Genomic DNA, 24,174 nt, shown 5'->3' on the forward strand with positions numbered 1-24,174 from the left:
GGGCATACTGCTAAGGAGGTTAAAACAAATGAGCACAAATACTCACGGCTGTGGACGCATTACCCAAAGTATCCACAAAGTATAAATGAACATTATTTGGACATTTGGAACATTCAGGGTAATGGTAATTTGACTGGCCAATCTTACCACTTCCATGTAGTATGAGGGCTTAGAATATCTTCATGGTATTAAAGAGAACCTGTACAAAAGTTCCCCTAGGGGGTACTCCCCTCGGTAGGGTGAAGCCTCAAGGTCCCAATGAGGCTTCCCCCTCCCCTGTAGCTGCAGGTAGTCCAGTGCTGGCACCCCGAAGCATCCCGCAATCCGGGCTCGGCAAGCCTGATAAGGCTTGATATATTTACCTTCCCTGGCTCCAGCGGGGGCGCTGTTGTGGCTCTCAGCGCGGAGATAGACAGAAATAGCCGATCTGTCGGATCCGCTCTACTACGCAGGTGCAGGAGACTTGCGCAGTAGAGCGGCCCGACAGCGATCGGCTATTTCCGCCTATCTCCGAGCGGAGAGCCGATATTGTGCTGGAGACGGAAAGGTAAATATTTACATCCCCGCTATTCAGAGGGGCACAGCGAGACAGTTGTGGGACACAGGAGGACGGGGGAAGCCTCGATAGGAGCCGGAGGCTTCCCCTTACCGAGGTGAGTACCCCCCAGGGGAACGTTTTTTAGTTAGAGGTTTTCTTTAAAGGGAACCAGAGAGGATTCAATATACATACCTGGGGCTTCCTCCAGCCCCATACGCACGGATCGCTCCCACGCCGCCGTCCTCCGCTGCCTGGATCCGCCGCCACCGGGTCCCGTCATTGCCGCGAGTCGGCAAGTCGGCCGGCGGACGCGGCCAATTCTCCGCATTACAGGGTGCTCTCTCTCCATACAGATACGCATGTGGCTGCTTACTGCGCTGCCGCATGCGTACATGTATGGAGGGAGCCCCTGTGATGCGGACAATTGGCCGCGTCCGCCGGAAGTGACGGGCCCGGTACCGGCGGATCCAGGAAGCTGAGGACGGCGGCGTGGGAGCGATTCAGGCTTATGGAGCTGGAAGAAGCCCCAGGTATGTATAAAATCATTTTCTTTTTTCAACCCCCCGTTCCTCTCTGGTTCCCTTTAAGCTCTTATTTAAAGAGAAACTCCGACCAAGAATTAAACTTTATCCCAATCAGTAGCTGATACCCCCTTTTACATGAGAAATCTATTTCTTTTCACAAACAGACCATCAGGGGGCGCTGTATGGCTGATATTGTGGTGAAACCCTTCCCACAAAGAAATTCTGAGTGTGTACTCTTGGCAGTTTCCTGTCTGTGAACCCTGTTGCATTGTTCCAACTGCCAAAACAGCAAGCAGCAGCTACATCACTTGCCAGCAGTAAAAATGTCACCATGTGATAAATGTCAGAATATAAATCAAGGATTTTAAATATTTTACAATGGGCAAACACTGACTAAATCATTTATACATAATTATTGTAAAAATGAAGCACTTTTGTATTACATTATTTTCACTGGAGTTCCTCTTTAAGGCATAAGACAGCAGATAGGGCAAGCAACGGCGACGTTTTGAGAGGAGCTCCTCTCTTTATCAAGTCCACATGCCCTCTGAATATGGACACTCACCGCAGCCTTATATAGTGATTGCAACCATTGTCAGATTAAGAACAGACTAAAGTCCCTATCGCATTGGTTAACTGGGGACTTCCTGTATAATAAAAGATACTTTTTATATCACAATTTACTGTTTTTTGTTTTTTTTTAAATTTTTTTTTGCAGGGCATGGAAAAATACCAAATGAAATACAGACTGATTCCTTAAAATACCAAATGAAATACTGGAGGAGGTAAAAACCTTTGTGAATGGTCATAGCTTTTTTTTTTCTCTTTTTTATAGTTTACCCAGATTTTCACATAAATGCTCATAGTTTGGTTAATAGTCAAAAATACTTTTTACAGTAGGAGGTATTATACAATAAAAATAATGTCAAATGCAAATTCAATGTAATTTTTAAATGAGGTTTACTATGCGCAGTAATATTAAGATCATTGGTGAACTACAACATTGCCACTTAGTGGTCAAAATACATTACAAACCCAAGAAATACTGCAAAGGCAAATACAGTTAGTTCAGAATTTATAGTAAACTGAAACCAAATAAAATGGCAATAGATATATTAAAGCACTTCATGTTAGTTGCTTGCCTAATAAGGGTGGCTCTGAATACCATAGAGCCTTCTCAGGCTGCCCTGTCTTTCCTGCACTGTTCCAATTGAAGTAATGTATTTAAGTATTAAGTATTTTGAAGACGAGAGCATCTGTACTAAGTCTGCATGAGCCCAGACTCGCATGTGCATAGTATGGATGTGCTCACCCTCGGACGTACTCAGGGACACGAATACCCCTGAAAGCTGCCTGTGGATTGCCAAAGAGTTATTGGACCTCGGGAGACATGGCAGCGCTTTCAAACAGAAGTTAAGCCTGAAAGATCTATCTGCATGGATGTGCAGAGCTCCAGGAACTGGACCATATTACACACCTAGCACTCAAACCAGGCAAAGGTAGGTAATCTGAGCACACATTATTTACTGAAGCGAACACCCTCTTTTGCCTGGTTTGAGTGCTAGGTGTGTAATATGGTCCAGTTCCTGGAGCTCTGCACATCCATGCAGGTAGATCATTCAGGTATAACTTCTGTTTGAAAGCGCTGCCATGTCTCCCGAGGTCCAATAACTCTTTGGCAATCGACAGGCAGCTTTCGGGAGTATTCGTGTCCCTGAGTACGTCCGAGGATGAGCACATCCATACTATATGCACATTCCCGGGGGCAAAGTTATCACTTTCTGACTGATGTCAGGAAGTGATTTAAATAATTGCTCTGCTAAAGCGCTTATAACATGCAGAGCAGAGCGATTTGACAAAAACTTAAAAAAATTAAAATCGCTCAGCATAGGCGAGAGTACAACGCAATGTGAACGAGGTCTACATGTTCTCACCCAGACTGAACCCTGGTATACGCATCCAATTTTGTTAAACCAATGCCTTCTTGCAGTAAGAGAGCTTACTGCATAATTCTGTTCCTAGTATTCAAATTCTTTTGGGCCTCCAGCTTCACAGAGGGGTTTAAAATTGGCCAATCAAAATTGGATGTGTGGGCTGGTACACACCATAGCGGTTCTGGAGCGTTTTTTACAACGCTTGTAGGGGGAAAACCGCTTGGCTAATGAAAGTGAATGGGATGGTGCACACCAGAGCGGTTCATTTTTTCCACAAATGTAAACTCGGGGGCTGCAGCAGTTTTTACATTTGAGATGTTTCTGCCTCACTGTTAAAGTATAGGAAAGTGATCTAGCTTTTTTCAAAGCAGTTTTCCAGAGCGGTTTTCCAGGCGTTTTGTTACAGTATTTGTCTATTCAGCTTAAATCTTCTTAAAAATAACTCACCTCCTCACCTGAGGTCACCAGACTAACGAGATTGTTATCTCCACCATATGCTCTAAGCAATGCAGTTGTCCTTAGATCACGCAACTTTAACCACTTGAGGACCCACCCTTTACCCCCCCCCCCCCCCCTTAAGGTCCAGCGCTGTTTGTTGGGATCTGTGCTGGGTGGGCTCTGCAGCCCCCAGCACAGATCAGCGGGCACGCAGAGCGATCAGATCGCCCCCCTTTTTTCCCCACTAGGGGGATGATGTGCAGGGGGGGGGTCTGATCGCTCCTGCCTGCAGGCATGTTGCGGGGGGGCACCTCAAAGCCCCCCTCCGCGGCGACATTCTCCCCCTCCCTCTCCTATCTGTCTCCTCTGGGGATCGGGGCTGCACAGGACGCTATCCGTCCTGTGCAGCCAGTGACAGGACTTCCCCTGTCACATGGCGCCGATCCCCGGCCGCTGATTGGCCGGGGATCGCGGATCTGCCTTACGGCGCTGCTGCGTAGCAGCGCCGTACAATGTAAACAAAGCGGATTATTTCCGCTTGTGTTTACATTTAGCCTGCGAGCCGCCATCGGCGGCCCGCAGGCTATTCAACGGAGCCCCCCGCCGTGAATTGACAGGAAGCAGCCGCTCGCGCGAGCGGCTGCTTCCTGATTAATCAGCCTGCAGCTGGCGACGCAGTACTGCTTTGCTGGTCCTGCAGCTGCCACTTTGCCGACGCACGGTATAAGCGTGCGGTCGGCAAGTGGTTAACCGTCCAGAAAAGAGAAGTGTAGAGTAGTTTCTTAAAAGCGTTCCGAGCAGAGTAGCCATTATATCTTACTACTTATCTGCTACTTAAAGGGGCACTATTGCGAAAATTTTTAAAATATGTGCAAACATAGACAAATAAGTATGTTTTTTTCTTCCAGAGTAAAATGAGCCATAAATGACCTTTCTCCTATGTTGCTGCCACTTACAGTAGGTAGTAGAAATTTGAAAGAAGTGACAGGTTATGGACTAGTCCATCTCTTCATCGGGGGGTGGGGGGATTCTCAGGGATTTATTTATTTTCAAAAGCACTTGGACAGAGCAACTGCCATTCACTAACTGCCAAAAAACTGTAGCGAGCAGTGAAGCTGGCCAGCATTATTGTTTAAATCCTTTTTAACCTTCTTGCCGGTTATCCCGAGCTCAGCTCGAGGTAACCTGCGCAGAAGGATTTCTCCGGCCCTGCTGGGCCAATTTAAATTTTTTTTTTTTTACTGCACGCAGCTAGCACTTTGCTAGCTGCGTGCATTTTCCGCTCGCCGCCACCCGCCGCGCCGCCCCCCCCCCCTCCAGACCCCTTGTGCAGCCTGGCCAATCAGTGCCAGGCAGCGCTGAGGGGTGGATCGGGATTCCCTCTGACGTCCCGACATCCATGAACGGGATTTCCTGCTTACTCTGATCGCCGAAGGCGATCGGAGTGGATAGGGGGATGCCGCTTGTCAGCGGCTATCATGTAGCGAGCCCTGGGCTTGCTACATGATTTAAATTAAAAAAATTTTTTTTAAAAGTGCTGCGCTGCCCCCTTGCCGCCAGAATTGGAACGGCAAGGGGGTTAAGGAATATCTTTATAAAGAATAAAAGCCTTGCTTAGAATCCCCCCATGAAGAGATGGACTAGTCCAAAACCTGTCACTTCTGTCAGATTTCTACTACCTATTGTAAGTGACAGCAACAAAGGAGAGAAGTAATTTATGGCTCATTTTACTCTGGAAAAAACGTACTTCGTATTTGTCTATATTTGCAAATATTTACAATTTTTGTCCATAGTAACCTTTAACATATCATGCTGGGGATTGTGCTTTGTTTTAATTGTGGCTTTATATGGCTGGTACTATTAAGTCCAGGGCTTTGTGGTGAACTCCAAGCAGTTCTAGTTCTGTGGTGAAGTAGTTTGGGCTGTTTCTTTGGTATATGTTTCTTTGTTCTGTATACATGTTCATACTAGTTCCCATAAGTCTTATCAATTGAGCATTTTCCTTTACTTGTACTTCAATGTACAATTTTAAATCAAAGTTTAGTTGGTGATCTTTATATTGCACAATTTTGTCCTTTAGATTCTGAGGTTATAGAAAAAAATTGTATTCTTATAGATGCTTCAAATCTCTCAGCACTGGAAGATTCTGAGGAGTCCATAGGTGTCTTTCTTGGTGTAAAACGGTCTATCATGTGGTAGGGTGTTCACGGGAGATTGTCCAGCAGAGGGAGCTCTCTGTCAGGAAGGTTTACAGAAGGAATCGGGTAGACTCTTTGCATGGTTCACCAGTTCATAGGAGTCTCTGATATCGGAGAGGCCCAGCCAAAAGAATATCCACTGCTTGTTCGAAAAGCTGCCGTCACTGTTCTTAAAGTACCTGTTGGAAGAAAAGGAGTTAGGTTTCCAAATATTTACAATATGGAGACATTACACTGAACCTAGCCTCACACACCAGCAATTGATTTAGACCCCCGGTGTCTCTAAAGCCCTATCTACAACATACAATTATTTTGTGCAATTCGATTCAATTATTCGATTCAATCCGACATGTCCGGTCGGGATTAGATTCATTTTGCCATTGCAGAACACTGGCAAAATGAATCAAATCGAATCCCGATTGGACATAAGGAACTGAATAGAATTGCACAAAAAATTGTATGGTGTAGATAACTTAAAGAGACTCTGAAGCGAGGATAAAGTCTATTTTTTAACTTGTATTTCTGTCAATGAGTATAACAGCTGCTAAACCACTGCTATCCCGCGGCTAAACAAGGGGTTTCTACCCCCCAAATCCCCCTGCAAAATCCACGACTTTCTTAGTCGTGGATTTTGCTGCTCCTGGAGGCAGAGCTTTCAGCTGTAGCTCTGCCTCCATGCGTGTCAATCAGTGTGTATCTCCGCCTCTCCCCGCCCCTCTCAGTGAAGGAAGACTGAGAGGCGGCGATCAGCCGGGATTGATGCTGAGGCATTAGCTTTGCCTCATTCAGGAAGCGCTCCGCGGGCACCACGGAGAGGATTTGGGGAGTATAAACCCCTCGTTTTGCCACAGGATGGCGGCGGTTTAGCAGGGGTTATACTCATTGTCAGGAATACAAGTTAAAAAATAGAATTTATTTTCGCTTCAGAGTCTCTTTAAAGCCTGGTACACACCATGCAATTTCCCTTCAGATAAATGGGTCCAATAGATAATTTCCAACAGGCCCGATTTATGCAAATCGATCAGAAAAAAGTTCAGAAATACGATCGGATTTGTCGGAAATTATCTATCGACCAATCTATCTAATGGAAAATTGTATGGTTTGTACCAGGCATAAGGATGACATGTCACCAGAAAGCACTGTTACATAGGAACTCTGCCAGCCCTTTGAGACAGGGAAAAAAATTAAAATACTCAGTTGTATAAGCGCAAACAAAAGGTACCGGTATTTTTCAGACTAGAAGATAAACTTTTTCTCCCTTAAAAGTGTGGGGGAGTCAGTGCATCTTGTAGTTCGAATAATGCATATTTGGACCAGTGCCTATGTGTATCCATGGTCCCTTGTCCTCTGTCCTTTCCCCCCCCCCCCCCCCCCCCCATATGTCCCGCTCAGCTCAGATCAAAAGGAAGTAGCCGCATTAGCCATCTACGAATTAGACGGGTTGCACTTTCCCAGACAGCCGCGCACTGCTCCCATCTTAATAGGAGCCGATGGTCTCGAGGGTGGATAGTAGCAGGAAGTGCAGTGATTGGCCCCAATGGCTGAGTTGTGGTCCAGCCTTTGAGGCCATTGGCTCCAATTAAAAAGGTAGCAGTGATTGGCGGTCTGGGAAACTGCCCTCCGCCTGATTGGTAGATGGCTCCTGCGGCTACTTCCTTTCGATTGGAGCAGTGTGGCTGCAGTGTAAGTTTGTACCTGGGACGTAGGAACACAAGAGGCATAAGGGGTACATAATTGGGGAGTGAAAAGATTCATAAGACGCCCCTGCACTAGAGGCACACCAGGTTTAGTATTTTTTTTTGCCCTGGTTTTTGTTCGCCAAACCTGGGTGCTTCTTATAGTCTGGAGCATCTTATAGTCTGAAAAATACGGTAATCCTCTGTGTGGCATTTGTTAATAAAGACATTTAACCACTTAAGCCTATCTTGACTTAAAAATGTTATTAAAAACAACACCAAATAGTTACTTAAGGGTCTGAACTTTTTGAATATGCATGTGAAGAGAATATATTATACATTTTGTTTTAAATTATAAGTTTGTAAATAGTGATGGGCGCAAATTGAAAAAAATGCACCTTTATTTCCAAATAAAATATCGGCCCCATAAATTGTGATAATTTAAACGGTGTAATAACCGGGACAAATGGGCAAATAAAATATATAGGTTTTAATTATGGTAGCATGTATTAATTTTAAAGAGACTCCGTAACAAAAATTGCATCCTGTTTTTTATCATCCTACAAGTTCCAAAAGCTATTCTAATGTGTTCTGGCTTACTGCAGCACTTTGTACTATCACAGTCTCTGTAATAAATCAATGTATCTTTCCCTTGTCAGACTTGTCAGCCTGTGTCTGGAAGGCTGCCAAGTTCTTCAGTGTTGTGGTTCTGCTATGAATTCCCCCCTCGGGGGAAAGAAACACACAAATGATCTCTTGAGATTCAAAAGGAATGCTGTATACAGCCTGCTTGTGTATGGATGTATTTTCTATGTGTGGACATACTGTACATCAACCTACTTCCTGTTTTGGTGGCCATTTTGTTTGTTTATAAACAAACTTTTAAAAACTGTTTTTAAGCTATAATGGCCAAAAACTGAGAAATAATGCATTTTTTCAATTTTTTTCTTAATCTTCCTGTTAAAATGGATTTAGAATAAAATAATTCTTAGCAAAATGTACAACCCAAAGAAAGCCTAATTAGTGGCGAAAAAACCAAGATCTAGATCATTTCATTGTGATAAGTAGTGATAAAGTTATTGGCGAATGAATGGGAGGTGAAAGTTGCTCGGATGCGTAAGGTGAACAACACTGTAGGCTGAAGTGGTTAATATACAGTCTCTTAAAAACATTTTAACTGGCTTGGCCACCAAAGATGCAATTAGGGAGCTAGAGCTCTGCAGTAGAATGGAGAACTGTACTAGGCTCTATTCATACTTGAGTAAAACAGACCGCCCATGTTAATCAATCAATATTCACTTTGCAAACAGGCAACAAGCTGTCATTTTTGTATAATACCAAGCACATTTGTTTTAGCCAGTGTATTTTATGCAACTACATGTAAAAGCAGTGTGACCATATCATGGCTAAGTATAGTAGGCTATCTGCTAACCACCCCTTTCAGCTGAGTGCCGCCTAAACTCAGTTGTAGGATAGACCGGTGTAGCCTAGTCATGTTACAGCTGTCCATTTAAAAAATTGACCTAAAGTAAAAGAAAATATAATAATAATATAGGATTAACTGTAAACATAATGTCACAGTAAAGGTGTCCATACACTTATAGATTTGCAGCAGATTCGACCATCAGATTAGACTTTACAGGCATCTGACAGAAATCTAACGGAAATCTGTTCCTAGTGTGTGGCACACATCAGCTAGATTCCGAAAAGTTTTCAGAATGAAAGCTATTGAAAACTGATCTAAATGCATTATTCGACTATTAGATTCAATGCAGCGCTATGGGCCATCCAGCAGCAGATCTACCTAGATTTTCCATCCTGTCAGATAAATCAAATCAATCGAAATCCGCCAAAAATTGATCAATAGATTTGATATAATAGATTTTCGATCGATTCCTGATATCGACCAGTGTATGGGCCCCTTAAAGAGAGTCTGAAGCGAGAATAAATCTCGCTTCAGACCTCATAAATAGCAGGGGCATGTGTGCCCCTGCTAAAACGCTGCTATAGTGCGGCTTAACGGGGGTCCCTTCACCCCCAAATCCCCCTCGATACACCCGGGGAGCGCTTCCTGGTTGGGGCAGGGCTATCCGCTGCAGCCCTGCCCCACGCGCGTCTGTCAGCGCGTATCTCCGCCTCTCCCCCTCCCCTCTCAGTCTTCCTTCACTGAGAGGGGCGGGGGAGAGGCGGCGATGCGCCGCTGACAGACGCGACTGGAGGCAGGGCTGCAGCCGTAAGCCCTGCCTCCAGGAAGCAATAAATCACGACCAAATCTGTGACCAAGTGTCGCAGTGGTCGTTTTGGGGATGAAGGGACCCCGTTAAGCCGCGCTATAGCGGCGGTTTAGCAGGGGCACACGTGCCCCTGCTATTTATGAGCTCTGAAGCGAGATTTATTCTCGCTTCAGAGTCTCTTTAAGTCTGAGCCTTACAGTAAATCCTGTACCTACTTCATGTAGGAAAATCCTGTCACCACTGCTCAACCACTATGGGACCATCTCTACACATTTGTCTATGGTGAGATAGGCAGAGCAAACAAGTGCAGTCTGATGGGCTGGCAATCATTCTTTATGATCAGGACCACCAGACTCCGCCTCCTCAGCTCACTGCAGAAGCATGCTTCTACTGAGGGATGCCAAGAGAAGGGAACCAGCACCATCTTCAAGTTTGTATTAACCGGTTCAGCCCCACAATGTCGAAAACCTTATGCATCCGAGCAACGTTCACCTCCCATTCATTCGCCGATAACTTTATCACTATTTATCACAATGAATTGATCTAGGTCTCGCTTTTTTCCGCCACTAATTAGGCTTGCTTTGGGTGGTACATTTTGCTAAAAATAATTTTTTTTTAAATCCATTTTAACCCACCTGGCGGTTAATTTTTTTTTGCCAAATTGGCAAAAATCTTTTTTTTTTTTTATTTTATTTTTTTGTGTTTCATGTAAAGCTACCAGAGTGGTAGCTACATGAAACACCACTAGAGGGCGCATGTGTCCCTCTAGTGTGATCGTCGCCGGCATCAATAGCAAACAGGGGAACGCATATATAACGCGCTCCCCTGTTTGGCTTCTCCTGTCGCCATGGCGACGATCGGAATGACGTCATGGACGTCACCCGACGTCCTGACGTCAGGCACCTCCGATCCAGCCCATAGCGCTGCCCGGAACTCATTGGTCCGGGCAGCGCAGGGCTCTGGCGGGGGGGGGCTCTCTTGCGCCGCTGCGTACGGGCGATCGCCGCAGAGCGGCGGCGATCGAGCTGTACGCGCGGCTAGCAAAGTGCTAGCTGCGCGTACAGCATTTTAAATGGAGCAAATTGCTCCACCAGGGGCTGAGATATCTTCCTGCGCGGCATAGCCCGAGGCTACCATAATTAAAACACATGTATTTTATTTGCCCATTTGTCCCGGTTATTACACCGATTAAATGATGTCCCTATCACAATTTATGGCACGATATTTTATTTAGAAATAAAGGTGCATTTTTTCAATTTGCGTCCATCACTATTTACAAGCTTATAATTTTAAAAAATATAATATACTTTCTTGACATGCATATTTAAAAAGTGCAGACCCCTAGGTAACAATTTTTTTTTTAATCTTCTTTTTTTTAATTAAAAAATGTATTTGGGTAATTTTTGGTGTGGGAGGGAAACAGCTAATTTTAAATGTAAAATAATGTAATTGGTTAATAAAAAAAATGTATCAGAGTGTAGTTTACTATTTGGCCACAAGATGGCCACAGTCAAAGTCCTGGATGCGAACGATCTCGCATCCAGGAACGCTTTGGCTTTGCAGAAAGACTGCTGTCTCTGGTAAGAGATCGTTAGTTTTTCTGCAGGGGACTTATGGCCCATACTCACGGGCTACAATTGTCGCCGCAACACGCGGCGAGCGCGTGTTGCAGCGACAGGTCGCCCGTGAGTATGCGCCGTCGCACGGGCGCGCACCCCGAACTGTCCCCCGTCGCTGATGTCGCCAGGCGATTGGCGTGGTCAATCGTCTGGCGACAGTCGCCGCCGCAACTGTCGCTAGTCCGCGTGAGTACGCGGACTAGCGACAGCAACCTCCATTGAGGTATACGGAGCTTCCGGCGGTGGGAGGAGGAACATCGGTGATAGCTTCCGTCGCGCCGCTGGTCCCTCTTCCACGTGTGTACGCGGAGGGACCTAGCGAGGAGCTGTCGCCCACATGCTCACGTGTGCTGGCGCCAGGCACAAAAAGTTGCCCGTGAGTATGGGCCATTACATCTGTGAATGGGAACTATATTCCCATTTACTGATTGGGGGCTAACGGCTGGAGCACGCACGGGAGCACGCGTGGCGCTGCTGCAGCACCACAGTCTATCTGGATTAACATGCTCATCCAGATAGGCTGAACTGGTTAAAGAGCCTCTAACAAAAAAATCCCCTGGGGGGTAATTACCTCGGTAGTGGGAAGCCTCAGGGTCCCAATGAGGCTTACCCCTCCCTGTAGCTGCAGGCAGTCCAGTGCTGGCTCCCCCGAAACGTCCTGCAATCCTGGCTCGACAAGCGCTGATTTATTTACCTTCACTGTATCGGCTTTTGTGATTGACAACGCCGTCTCAGACAGCAGCTGTCATTCACACAGGGACTTACATCAATGAAGTCTTATAGCGCAGCTTACCGCACTACAATGCTAATCCTATGGGCCATTCACAGTGCAACGTTAAAGTCACGTTAAAAATATTGCGTTGTGTTAACTCACTGCTTGCAGTGTGTTACCTCTTAACGCAGACACGTTGCGACTTTAATGTCACACTAAACCGCAACGTCCCACTGTGAATACAGCCTTAAAGAGGATCTGTTGCAAAAATCTTAAAATTTAAAACCCATACAAATAAGAAGTACATATCTCCCAGAGTAAAATGAGCCATAAATTACTTTTCTTCTATGTTCCTGTCACTTACAATAAGTAGAAAACTCATTACCGACAGATTTTGGACTAGCCCATCTTCTCATAGGGGGGTTCTCAGGGTTTTCTTAATTTTTAAAAGCACTTAGTGAATGGCAGTTACTCCGTCCAACTGCCAAAATAGTGTGCAGTGAGGCTTTTTCAGGGAATGTCTTTATAAAGAATAAAGGCCATGCTGAGAATCCCCTATGGAGAGATGGACTAGCCCAAAACCTGTCAGTAATGTCAGATTTCTACTACCTACTGTAAGTGACAGCATCATAAATAGGAGAAAAGTAATTTATGGCTCATTTTACTCTGGGGGAAATGTACTTCTTATTTGTATGTGCACTCCCCCAAACATGAGGGGGGGAAGGCACTGCGTCTTATGGTCTGAATGCCTGGTACCCCCCCACATTGGAATCCCCGCTGCAACTATGTGCTCCCCGTGTCAATTATGTCCTTCCTGTGTCCCCGCTGCAGTTACATGTAGGTACTCATTATGGCTCGTCCCCCTTAGTCTCCTTCTTTCCCAATCTCTCTTACCGCTAACACACTAAAGTGCAGAGAAGAGTAGCGGTAATCTTCCGGACAAAAGCCGCTGCGTGGTCCGTCTCGCAGCCAAAATCTCTCTCCCGTCACTTCTGCATTGGTGACGTATACGGAAATAAAGGGAGAGAGAGCTTGGCTGCAAGACTGACCACCCAGCGGCTTTTGTCCTGAAGATTACGGGTACTCTTCTCTGCGATTTGGCATGTTAGCGGTAAGAGAGATGAGGAAAGAAGGAGACTGAGGGGGACGGGACATAAGTAGCACCTACAGGTAATTACAGTGGGGACACAGGGCACATAAGAGAACACAGGGGGGCACGTAACAGGACATAATGGGGACATTTAAGAGGACAGAGGGGTACCCAAGGCAGACACTAAAGGTACAAAGGGGACATAATTGTGGGGAGAAGATCCACAAGACACTCCCTGCACCATGGAAGCAGCAGGATTAGTTTTTTTTTCCTCTTGTTTATGTGCTCCAAATCTAGGTGTGTCTTACGGTCTGAAAAATATGGTATGTTTCTCCCAGAGAAAACGGCACTATGAATTAAGTTTGTCCTGTTACACTTATACTAGGCCGTAAAAATCGGACAGATTTTGGACTAGCATAAATTAGCATTCAGGTGGCAGGCTTCGGTTGGACGCAATCGTGAATTGCATCGTTTACAGGGACGCCCCGTGTAGGCACATCTCCCACACGGTCCCTTCCCTAACCACTCACCTGTCAACCGCATCCTAGAAGCTGCAAAAAAAGAAATTTAAAATCACAAACACTGGTCCACATGACAGCCCAGGGGCCCCAGGTCTCTCTCACTCGCTGGGGCCCCCAAACCACCATGCGACACCTAGAGGGAAGTGTGGGCAAGCCCTGGACCTCTCACCTCCAGGGAACTCACCCCACCACCTCTAAACTGAATGCCAACTGCAACAAACACAATTGCTAACTTCCAGCTAGAGCAAAATCCTGCCTCTATCTGGCCAGCAGACGCCAGTCAGCCAATCAGGTGTACTGTCATACACCCTTTGCCTGCTGTACCAAATCTAGCAGGAATTACATAAATTAGCATTCAGGTGGGAGGCTTCGGTTGGACGCAATCGTGAATTGCATAGTTAGCCGATATCCCGCGGCTAAACGGGGGTCCCTTCCAGGCTCGGACTGGGACACTGGGGGCCCACCAAAGAAATTTCAACCTGGGGCCCACACATCCCATGATTCCGGTGAAAAAAGGGCGTGACCATGCAACGGAAGGTGGGCGTGGTCATGATGTATTATGGACAGGGCCAAATGTACATGATCTTAGCAGCATTGTAATTCAGAGACACTGCTGCCCAGCAAAACTTTGCATAGAGTCCCCTCCTTCAATATAAAGTAATGTCCTACTTTGCAGAGGTTGCAGAGATTGCGACCGCATCGGGGCCCTTAGGCCAAAGGGGCCCCGAAGGGCCCTCCCTCAATTAAAGTTTCACCTCTTTATTGGTCCTTTGCTCATAATAATCACTTCTATAGATACTTTGAACAGTGGTAATCATTAACAAGCTATTTCCCATCCCCTTCTTGCACCTCTGACACTGTAGTTGCCATTGGCAGGTTTTGGTGCGTCGTATCAATTGTTATGTATAGAGTGCTTGGGGGCCCCATTGTAAAATTTGCATCGAGGCCTACAGCTCCTTAGCTACGCCACTGCTCTCAGCATGAGGGATTACAGCACTGAGAAGAGAATTTTTGGGCTGCAGGCAGCAATTGGAGCTCTGTCAGACAAGGAGAGGGGGGGGGCACCAGAGACCTGGAGGGGGGGCCCACCGAGGGAAAAAACTGTACTACTGTGGCCCAGTCCGACCCTGGTCCCTTCACCCCCCCCCCCCCGCAAAATCAACGACCAAATTGGTCGTAGATTTTGCTGCTCCTAGAGGCAGGGCTAACGGCTGCAGCCCTGCCTCCAGTCACGTCTATCAGCGGCACATCGCCACCTCTCTCCCGCCCCTCTCAGTGAAGGAAGACTGAGAGGGGTGGGGAGAGGCGGAGATACGCACTGGCAGACGCGCGTGGGGCAGGGCTGCGGCGGTTAGCCCTGCCTCAATCAGGAAGAGATCCCCCACTGCACGGAGGGGATTTCGGGGGGTAAGGGACCCCCGTTTAGCTAAGGGATAGCGGCGTTTTAGCAGAGGCACACATGCCCCTGCTAAGTAAGAGCTCTGAAGCGAGAATTATTCTCGCTTCAGAGTCTCTTTAAATGGCAGCAACATAGGAAAAAAGTAATTTATGGCTAATTTTACTCTAGGAGAAATATACTTCTTATTTGTATATTTTACCAATATTGTGCTACTTCATTCATATAGTAAAATAGCTTTAATACTTACCGATACTTTACCTCTCCCTACTCTCACACAGAACCCTCCTGCTATTGTCTAACCTTAACCCCCTCCCCTGCCCCCCCCCCCCCCCTCTTCAGAACTGGATCAGAACCATACAAACGTCTCATACTCACACTTCTGTATTACTTTTGTAGAGTTCTAATCCAGTTCTGCATCATGCCTGACGAAGAAACTTAGAGTTTCGAAAGCTTGCAAAGAAATCTTGTACAGTTAGTCATTAAAGGCATCACCTAAACAACTTTTGTTGTTATGTCTTCGGAGTCTGACTGCAGATGAAACATAATTTAGAGCCCTGGATTCCTAACCCTTACAGTGAGAAAAAGCAAATAAAAAAAACACATGCTAGTTCTAATCAGGATTCGAATTGTACATACACATTTTTATCTCATTTTATCATCTTGTTACTTAAGGTACCCTGTAATGCAAGTTGTATGTAGCTTCAAACTGGGCCATTCAGATGCACTTCTTGCTGAATTTGTTCCACTGCCCATCTGAGGTCTCAAAGCACTGAAATATCACTTATAAGCGAAATCTGTGCAACAGCTCGACTTAAGCCTTGTTCACATTGCCTTCCGTTCGCGTGGCCGTTAGCATTGGGCAGTTTTTGAGGCGTCTTTTTTTCTGATTCCCGGCACTTGAGTGGGAGTTTCCTTTTTGTGCTAAGCGGTTTTCTAAGCGTCTTTCCCGAGCAGGTCAGGAAGTGAACTCTTTGATCCGGAAAGAATAAAATACAATGTATTCTTAAAAACGCAAACGCAATCGCGGCACAAAGATTTTGTGAGCATTTTGCGTTTTTCCTATACCTTCCATTGAGGCGGAATCACCTCAAAAATGGCCCATGCAGCGATTCTCTGAGCGGATCGGAAACAAACAGCTTAGATGTGAACTCTGTCATGGAGAATCATTGCACAAGCGTTCTTACAGTGATTTTGAAAAATTGCCCGCGTTTAGAAAAAAGGGCAAAAACGCCCTTAGTGTGAACGATCTCTTAATGGGCCAGCAAGGTGTCAGGTTATCAGCTGCACAGATTGGCTGTGTGTGATGCTCATCCTGCCGATCACATAGGATGGAGTTTCCCAAACCGGTCATCAAATTAATGTTCAGCACTGCATAATATGTTGGCGCTTTATAAATACAATAAATAAATAAATAAATAAAGGCCCACCAACAGTGCATGTTTTACAGAAAACCACAAACATACACAGGTGAGGTAATTAGTGTCTCAGCAGAGCGGATTAACTACCTGTGTGGATTTCAACTGAACATGCACTGTGAGGCCTGGAACCCACTGCAAACCGCTATCGCTAATCGCAAGCGGTAGCGTTTTGTATGAGCAGTTTGCAAGCGGTTTCATGCGGGTTTTCGTGCGCGTTTTGCAACATTTTTTTTTTTTCGTTGCGGTTTGCGTTTTGCGGTTTTTTCCTGATTGGTCCTGTGAATTATTTTTCAATTTGTTACAGTGTGCTGAACCGCAAAACGCTAGCAGAACCGCTCAGTTCTGAGCGTTTCTGCTAGCGTTTCAATACTTTACATTGAAGCGCTAGCGCTCCCAAAATGCTGCATGTCCTGCGTTTGCGTTTCTTGGAAACGCAAACGCTCCTGTGGAAGTTGCCCCATCCATTAACATCAGATGAGCGTTTTGGCAAAGCGCTAGCGTATCGCAGCGCTGCCAAAATGCTCAAAAAAACGCTCTTGTGGGTTCCAGCCCTTAGTGGACCTTGAGGACAGGGTTTGGGAAAACAGACATAGAAGATTATTTTGTCTTAGTAGCAGTAGGGTATTGTACAGTGTTACCCATCAGTAAAAGCAAGAAGTTTTAAATCAGGATGATAACCATTTATTGGGTAACTAAAAAGAATAAGCGAGCTTTCGGCTTTGCAGCTTTCGTCGGGCTTAAATCCTGTTTGCTTGCAGGCTGATGGTACAGACAGCTTTATACATGCAACATCAAAAGGGGGTACATAGATTTTTTTCAAGCATAAACACGTTATTAAGATGCTTTAAGTTAAACAGAACATCTAAATGGGGTGGGAGGTTGTTAGCTGAGATAAAAATCCTTTTTTACACATGCTCCCAGACCTGGGAGTTGGATTGTCACAAAGGCATTGTAAATTCTGAGTTCACAAGTTTAGCTATATAGGCTGAGAAAGTTTTTGGCATTAAATATCCTCAACCTCATACCAATATAAAAAGTTTTTGTCCTTATTCAAGCCTTTGTCCACCGCTTTGAACCAGTTTATGCATTTTGTTTCTGCTATTAATCGATCATTTGACGTTTTGAAGCCACCTTTCAGGGCAGTGACACGAAGATCATACATGCTGTGTCCGTTGGAATGAAAGTGTGTAGCAACTGGGAGTTCAGATTTGGTATCACTAAGTTTGCATGTGTCCATTCATACGTTTGCGCAGAGTTTGTCCAGTTTCTCCCGCATACATAGCATTGGGGCATTTAGCACACATGATCAGATATACCAGATTGGTGGATCCACAGGAAAATGTGCCTTGTATTCTGTACTCCTGTTGTGAACCTGTAAAATGGGATGAAGTTCCTTAGCAATCCTCCTTAAGATTTCCAGGTGTGGGTTGTAGGTGACAGCCAAAGGGACATGATCCTCTTTCTGGTTTTGCTTATACTTCAGGAGTTCAGTCCTGGGAATGATGTTTGCATTCCTGATTTGGGCCTCAGTCATAGGAGGACTGAAACCTTGTTTAATGAAATTGTTCTTAAGGTGATCCAGGTGCTTGTCTCTGTCCATCCTGTCAGAACAAATCCGGTTATAGCCTAGCTGTAAATTATAGAGTTCTTAATGTGCTTGGGATGAAAACTGTCATATCTTAAGCATGTGGGATGGTCTGTAGATTTGCAATACACAGACGTTTGTAGGTTGTTACCTCTGATGTATATGGTGGTGTCCAGAAAGTTAATTTCTGTGTGAGAGTAGGTAAGTTTCAATTTGATTCTCGGATGGAAGGCATTGAAGTTCCTGTGGAACTGGAGAAGTTCATCCTCCCTTGCGGACCAGATGATTAAAATATCATCAATGAAGCGGAAGTAGGCCATGGGTTTTATGTGACATGCATTGAGGTATTCCTCTTCGATTTTGGCCATGAAGAGATTTGCATACTGTGGTGCAAATCGCGAACCCATTGCCAGGCCCATCTGCTGTAAATAGAGGTCCTGTCCAAAAGTGAAATAATTATGAGTGAGAATGAATTTGATCAGTCCAGAAATAGGCTTTACCGGTATGCCCTGACAGAGACTCCACGTCCATCGTGGCCATTATGGTTCCCTCAGGTACTGGGCCGATGGCTGTCAGTTTGTTCAGGAGGTGGGTGGTATCCTGTATGTAACTGGGTCTTTTACAGAAAAGAGGTTTCAAGATGTTTTCCAGCCATCCTGAGATGTTCTCTGTAAGGGCGCGATTCCACTTGAGCGGCGCGCGTCTGCGAGATGCGCGCCGGCTCTTCTGGGTCTGCGGGGAAAGCAGACGAATCCCATCAGCTGTGCCTGTGCCAAGCACGGCTATGGGATCCACAGCCTCCCGCGCCGATTTGGATGGAAAAGCCGGCCGAATCGCTAGCGGTAGCTATTCGGCCGGCGTTATCATTGCACCCTATGGCAGAGTTTCCTCGCACTATTCGCCTGCGGGGAAACTGCGGATTTGCAGCGGTTTCCGCTCAAGTGGAAACGCGCCCTAAGAGTTCCGCTCCCTGAGATTATGGGCCTGCCTGGGTTTCCCCCTTTGTGGATCGTGGGAAGCATGTAAAAGTAGGCTGTTCTAGGCTCTTCAGGAATAAGGGTCCTTACATGTCTAATGTTTGCAGGCTATCTTTTAACCATCTTATAGAGTCCCTTCCTGTAGCTTTTTGTGGGGTCCCCCTGTAATTTGGCATAGTGAGTGGTGTTGGATAACTGTCTTTGTGCTTCCTGGATGTAGTCACTGGTGTTCATTAGGACTATGGCATCACCTTTATTCGCTGGTTCAATAATAATGTCCTTATTCTCTTTAAGGGACTTGATGGCCTGTCGCTCCTGTGGTGTTACATTCTGGGCCAGTGTCTTTCTTATATTCAGGATCCTGTCGGAGATTCTGCGTCTGAATTTGTTGATGTATTTGTCCAGGGTCGGGTTTTTTTCTCTTTGGGGGTCCATCTTTTTTCTTCTTTTTAGATCTGGTGCATTTTGGTGCATTCAGTACTGAAGCTGAAATGTCAGTACTATCCAAAGGCCTGTCATTCAGCCCTGCGATACCCATAGACAGGATTGCACTCCGTGGAGATATGGAGGAATTTTTCAGAAAGCTGCAACTTAAGGAACACGACCATGATAAGGAGGCCTGTGATACAATGGATAATGGACCAAAACGCACCAGATCTAAAAAGAAAAAAAAAAGATGGATCCCCAAAGAAGGAAAAAAACCGACCCTGGACAAATACATTAACAAATTCAGATGCAAAATCTCCGACAGGATCCTGAATAAAAGAGACACTAGGCCCAAAATGTAACACCACAGGAGCAACAGGCCATCAGGTCCCTTGAGGAGAATAAGGACATTATTATTAAACCAGCGGATAAAGGTGGTGCCATAGTCATAATGAACTCTAGTGACTACATCCAGGAGGCACAAAGACAGTTATCCAACACCACTCACTATGCCAAATTACAGGGGGACCCCACAAACGGCTACAGGTAGGCACTCTATAAGATGATTAACAGATTGCCTGCAAACATCAGACTACATGTAAGGACCCTTATCCCTGAAGAGCCTAGAACAGCCTGCTTTTACATGCTTCCCAAGATCCACAAAGAGAGAAACCCAGGCAGGCCCATAATCTCAGGGAGCGGAACTCTTACAGAGAACATTTCAGGGTGGCTGGAAAACCTCTTGAAACCTCTTGTCTGTAAAAGACCCAGTTGCATACAGGATACCACCCACCTCCTGAACAAACTGACAGCCATCGGCCCAGTACCTGAGGGAACCATACTGGCCACGATGGACGTGGAGTCCCTATACACGAACATCCCCCATGATGATGGTATTGCGGCCTGTCGTAAATATTCTCAGGGTCAGGGCAAACCTATTGCTGGACTGATCAAATTCATTCTCACTCATAATTATTTCACTTTTGGACACAACCTCTATTTACAGCAGATGGGCATGGCAATGGGTTCACGATTTGCGCCACAGTATGCAAATCTCTTCATGGCCAAAATCGAAGAGGAATACCTCAATGCATGCCACATAAAACTCATGGCATACTTCCGCTTCAATGATGATATTTTAATCATCTGGTCCACAAGTGAGGATGATCTTCTCCAGTTCCACAGGAACTTCAATGCCTTCCATCCTACAATCAAATTGAAACTTACCTACTCTCACACAGAAATTAACTTTCTGGACACCACCATATACATCAGAGGTAACAACCCACAAACGTCTGTATCGCAAACCTACAGACCATCCCACATACCTAAGATATGACAGTTTTCACTCCAAGCACATTAAGAACTCTATAATTTACAGCTAGGCTATAAGATACAACCGGATTTGTTCTGACAGGATGGATAGAGACAGCACCTGGATCACCTTAAGAACACTTTCATTAAACAAGGTTACAGTCCTTATGGCTGAGGCCCAAATCAGGACTGAACTCCTGAAATATAAGCAAAACCAGAAAGAAGATTGTGTCCCTTTCATTGTCAGCTACAACTCGCACCTGGAAATCTTAAGGAGGATTGCTAAGGAACTTCATCCCATTTTTACACAAGGATCACAGACTGAGGAAGATATTCCCTAAACCTTCCCTCTTGTCATATCGGCAACCACACAATCTAAAACAGATGATTGTCAGGAGTTCTGTGAATATGCCACAACAAAACGGAACATCACCCTGCCGACAAAAAGGTGTGGGACCTGCAGACACATTTGCTCCACTGACAGGTTAACGATACCAGGTTCACAACAGGAGTACAGAATACAAGGCACATTTTCCTGTGGATCCACCAATCTGGTATATCTGATCATGTGTGCTAAATGCCCCAATGTTATGTACGCGGGAGAAACTGCACAAACGTATGAATGGACACAGGCACACTATTAATGATACCAAATCTGAACTCCCAGTTGCTACACACATTAGTTCCAACGGACACAGCAAGGATGATCTTCGTGTCACTGCCCTGAAGGGTGGCTTCAAAACGTCAAATGATCGATTAATAGCAGAAACAAAATTTATAAATTTGTTCAAAGCGGTGGACAAAGGCTTGAATAAGGACAAAAACTTTTTATATTGGTATGAGGTTGAGGATAATTAGGCCCCATTCACACTTGAGCGTTTTGCAGTGATTTCGGCAAGCCGCTCAAATGCTAGCGCTTTTTAAAAGCACTAGCATAATAAAACCCTATGGGCACGTTCTTACTTTGGTGATTTGCGCTAATCGCCGCAAATCGGCCAAAAACGCAAATGCGTCACCTGCACCATTTTCAGGCGATATCCCGTTAATCGCGGTTCAGTGCTATAGAAGCACTAAACGTGATTGCGGCAAAATCGTCGCACTGTTCAGTGATTTTTCCACGTGAAAATCACTCCTGCAATACGCCGGAAAAAATCTACAAGCGTTTTGCGTTTCTAAGTGTGAATGGGGCCTAAATGCCAAAAACTCTTTCTCAGCCTATATAGCTAAACTTGTGAACTCAGAATTTACGATGCCTTTGTGACAATCCAACTCCTAGGTCTGTGAGCATGGTGTAAACAAGGATTCTTATCTCAGCTAACAACCTCCCACCCCATTTAGATGTTCTGTTTCACTTAAAGCATCTTAATGACATAATTAATCTTTGAAAAAATGTATGTTCCCCCTTTTGATGTTGCATGTATAAAGCTGTCTGTACCATCAGCCTGCAAGCAAACATAATTTAAGCCCGACGAAGGCTGCAAAGTCTAAAGCTTGCTTATTCTTATTCTTTTTAGTTAGCAAGAAGTTTTAAATCAGGATGATACCATTTATTGGCTATTTTATCTTGAAACTCACCAAGAATTGATAGGGTTGCTGGCTCGTGATCTCCAGAAGATGGTTTCCAAGTCTTGCCTGACACATTGCCACAACATCTGTCCAGACCCCTGACCCTGCCGGCTAGAGTTCACTACAAACTTGTCCAAGTATGCCGTACCGCCCAGCACCGGCTCAGTGGTGATGATGGCAGCTGCATTGTACCTGTGGATGAATTTACCAGCATTACAGATCTTTAAAGCGGTATCGTCACCATAAAAATCAAATTTCAACAGCAACTGGTCTGAGTGTATTAAGTGATAAAGATGCTAAGCCTGCATTCAAAACTTTTTCTGCTGTTATGATTTTGAGTTATCACATACTTAAGGAACACTGGCACTTTAGTAGTCGTGCCAAAGAATTGCATGCTGGGGGTTCTTTTTATCTATAATCCTTCCTCTTCCCTTTATTTTCCTGCCAGCTTCTTATCTGAAACCTGATCCCCTACTCACTTGTGTTTACAAGCAAGGCTGAGGCGACTCAGCGATTGGAGGAGACAAGAAAAAAAGTAAAGGGCAGAAATGACATCACGAGTTAGCCTTAACTGTGGGCAAAAGACATGGCCCCCACCAGGAACAGAATTCTCGTAATTTACTATATAACATTCACTGAAATCAAAACGTGGACAGTACAATACATGTGTTATGTAAGTAGATCAAGTATTTATCTACTTATATATATGTGTTTTTTTACCCTGGCATAGTATGGCTGATCCTACTGCTTTAAAAACAACGGTGTGACCATTCTAATTACATTGGTTATACTAGAGCAGGGCATTTCAACCCTGTCCTTAAGTACCACCAACAGTGCATGTTTTGCAGAAAACCACAAACATTTACAGGTGAGGTAAATTAGTGTTTTAGCAGAGCTGATTAACTTCCTCTGTGGATTTCCACAAAACATGCACTGTTGGTGGTTCTTGAGGACACGGTTGAAAAGCCCTGTACTAGAGTACGGAAGTAACTATTAAAGGGAAGGTTCAGGGACTATCTGAAAAAAATAAAAATCCCCATCCACTTACCTGGGGCTTCCTCCAGCCCGTGGCAGGCAGGAGGTGCCCTCGGCGCCGCTCCGCAGGCTCCCGGTGGTCTCCGGTGGCGCGCCATTTGAGATGTGCCTTAAATTGTACCCGATAGAGTACACACTGCATTATTTACACTTACCTAGGACATCCTCCAGCCCTAGCCGGCTGTCTCCCTCAGCTGCTCCATTCTCCCATGGTAGCCGACGATATTTGTGTCAGTTGGGGCCAGTCTTCTCCTTCTGCACATGTGTGACCCAGCCAGAAGCTACAACAGGAGAATGGCGAGAGAGTATACCGACCACACGGGGCTAGAGGAGGCCCCAGGTAAGTATAAATAATGCAGCGTGGACAGTCTCAGGTTCATTTTAACCAGTAGCCGACCGCTAGTGGTTTTAAAGCGTCTAATTTGTCCCTTCTTAACAGGACTAATGGATGTTTTAAAACATCAATCACTGATAACATTGTGGTGCACACGCACCCTGCTGCGCATACCTATTCGGACTCGGAGATCCACGAATGGCTCAGGCAACACTTGGCTTGAATGAGAAGCCAATGATCTTTCCTGTAACAACACTGTCCTGTGTGCTTTGAATGCTGTTCAAAGCACACAGAAGTGTGTGTGGAGACATCTGGTGAAAAAAAATATATTAAAATACACATTTTACATTAAATAAATGAATCCTTCCTCCCCTCTCCCCATAGTTACTAAAATAAAATCCTTGTAAAAAAAAAAAAAGTGACAGCATTTCAAAACAAAAACCTAAACCTAATCCTTAGGGACTCCACTTTTTTTTTTTTTTACTGTGTATGGCATGAGGATATATTATTGTTATTTTTGCGAGTAAAGGCTTGTAAATATTGATCAGTTACAAAAGAAAATCAAAACAGAAAAAAATACTCCTTCATTTCAAAATAATATATTGTCACCATACATTGTACTAGGAACATAATTTA

At 45.1% G+C, this 24,174-nt stretch overlaps 1 protein-coding gene across 1 annotated transcript in view; it reads right to left on the reverse strand.

Moving 5' to 3' along the window:
• Positions 1–5,259: 5,259 nt before the first annotated feature.
• NAGS (N-acetylglutamate synthase) overlaps positions 5,260–24,174 on the reverse strand; it is a 64,167-nt gene continuing 45,252 nt past the window's right edge. Inside the window, exons 6-7 of the mRNA XM_068262431.1 lie at positions 22,179–22,361; positions 5,260–5,811 (exon numbers count right to left, since the gene is read on the reverse strand). Of these exons, the coding sequence (XP_068118532.1) occupies positions 5,673–5,811; positions 22,179–22,361 (322 nt within the window). The 3' untranslated portion in view covers positions 5,260–5,672. The remainder of the gene's footprint in view (positions 5,812–22,178; positions 22,362–24,174) is intronic.

The sequence above is a fragment of the Hyperolius riggenbachi genome, chromosome 12 (genome assembly GCF_040937935.1).
Source record: "Hyperolius riggenbachi isolate aHypRig1 chromosome 12, aHypRig1.pri, whole genome shotgun sequence".
NCBI classification, from domain to species: domain Eukaryota; kingdom Metazoa; phylum Chordata; class Amphibia; order Anura; family Hyperoliidae; genus Hyperolius; species Hyperolius riggenbachi.